We start from the raw sequence: 657 nt of genomic DNA, 5'->3' as shown, positions 1-657 counted from the left end.
TCAGTTCTTCCTCTTGCTTTTGCTGGTGGCCTTGGCTGGAGTCACGGCAGGAGCAGCTGCTTGGTAGAGGGCCGCAGATATTTTGTTGATGTACAACAAGGCGAGGAGTGAGAAGATGAGGCTGAGAAACAACACAGTGACATCAGGTTAAAAAAAATAAACAACAATAAAAATATGGACCCCTCCCAAAAGCCCCCTACAGCACAGCCCACATATTCACCAACATCTCAGTAACTTACCACGTCGTCACACAGACACGGTGAACCAGACCAGAGGCGAAGAGTGACAGGCACAGACAGAGCAGAACTGTAGGACAGAAGAAGAAATACATGAACAATTATAATAATTTTATATATGCTGTAATGTTTTTCTCCAAGATCACTTACTCTCTGGGAAAATCTTGGCTTGGAATCCCTTCCCGAACATCAGGTTTTCCAGATTATTAAACGCCTGGAGGAGAAGTTAAGGCTGAACACCACAGTCAGCTTCTCATTCACATACAACAACACATTGTGACTGGATGTAAATTTAATTTATTTATCACCTAATCACCATGGAAGTCATTTTCATACAGAACTGAAAGTTGTTCTTTTAATAAAAATAACCATGCTTTTTAACTTATTGAAGCGTTGATATTTAATTTAATTTTTCTGTTTA

At 39.9% G+C, this 657-nt stretch overlaps 1 protein-coding gene across 1 annotated transcript; it reads right to left on the bottom strand.

The window, feature by feature from the left end:
• krtcap2 (keratinocyte associated protein 2) lies at positions 1-456 on the bottom strand (the record flags this gene model as incomplete). The annotated part of the gene is made up of 3 exons (XM_008338225.2): positions 1-121; positions 240-306; positions 387-456. Coding segments are annotated over 3 exons (258 nt in total), but the record flags the coding sequence as incomplete, so codon positions are not given.
• Between the last annotated feature and the right edge of the window lie 201 nt (positions 457-657).

This window comes from Cynoglossus semilaevis, unplaced genomic scaffold, assembly GCF_000523025.1.
Source record: "Cynoglossus semilaevis isolate Cse_v1.0 unplaced genomic scaffold, Cse_v1.0 C18956834, whole genome shotgun sequence".
In the NCBI taxonomy this organism is placed as follows: Eukaryota; Metazoa; Chordata; class Actinopteri; order Pleuronectiformes; family Cynoglossidae; genus Cynoglossus; species Cynoglossus semilaevis.
This window is presented reverse-complemented; position numbering and strand designations above follow the sequence as displayed.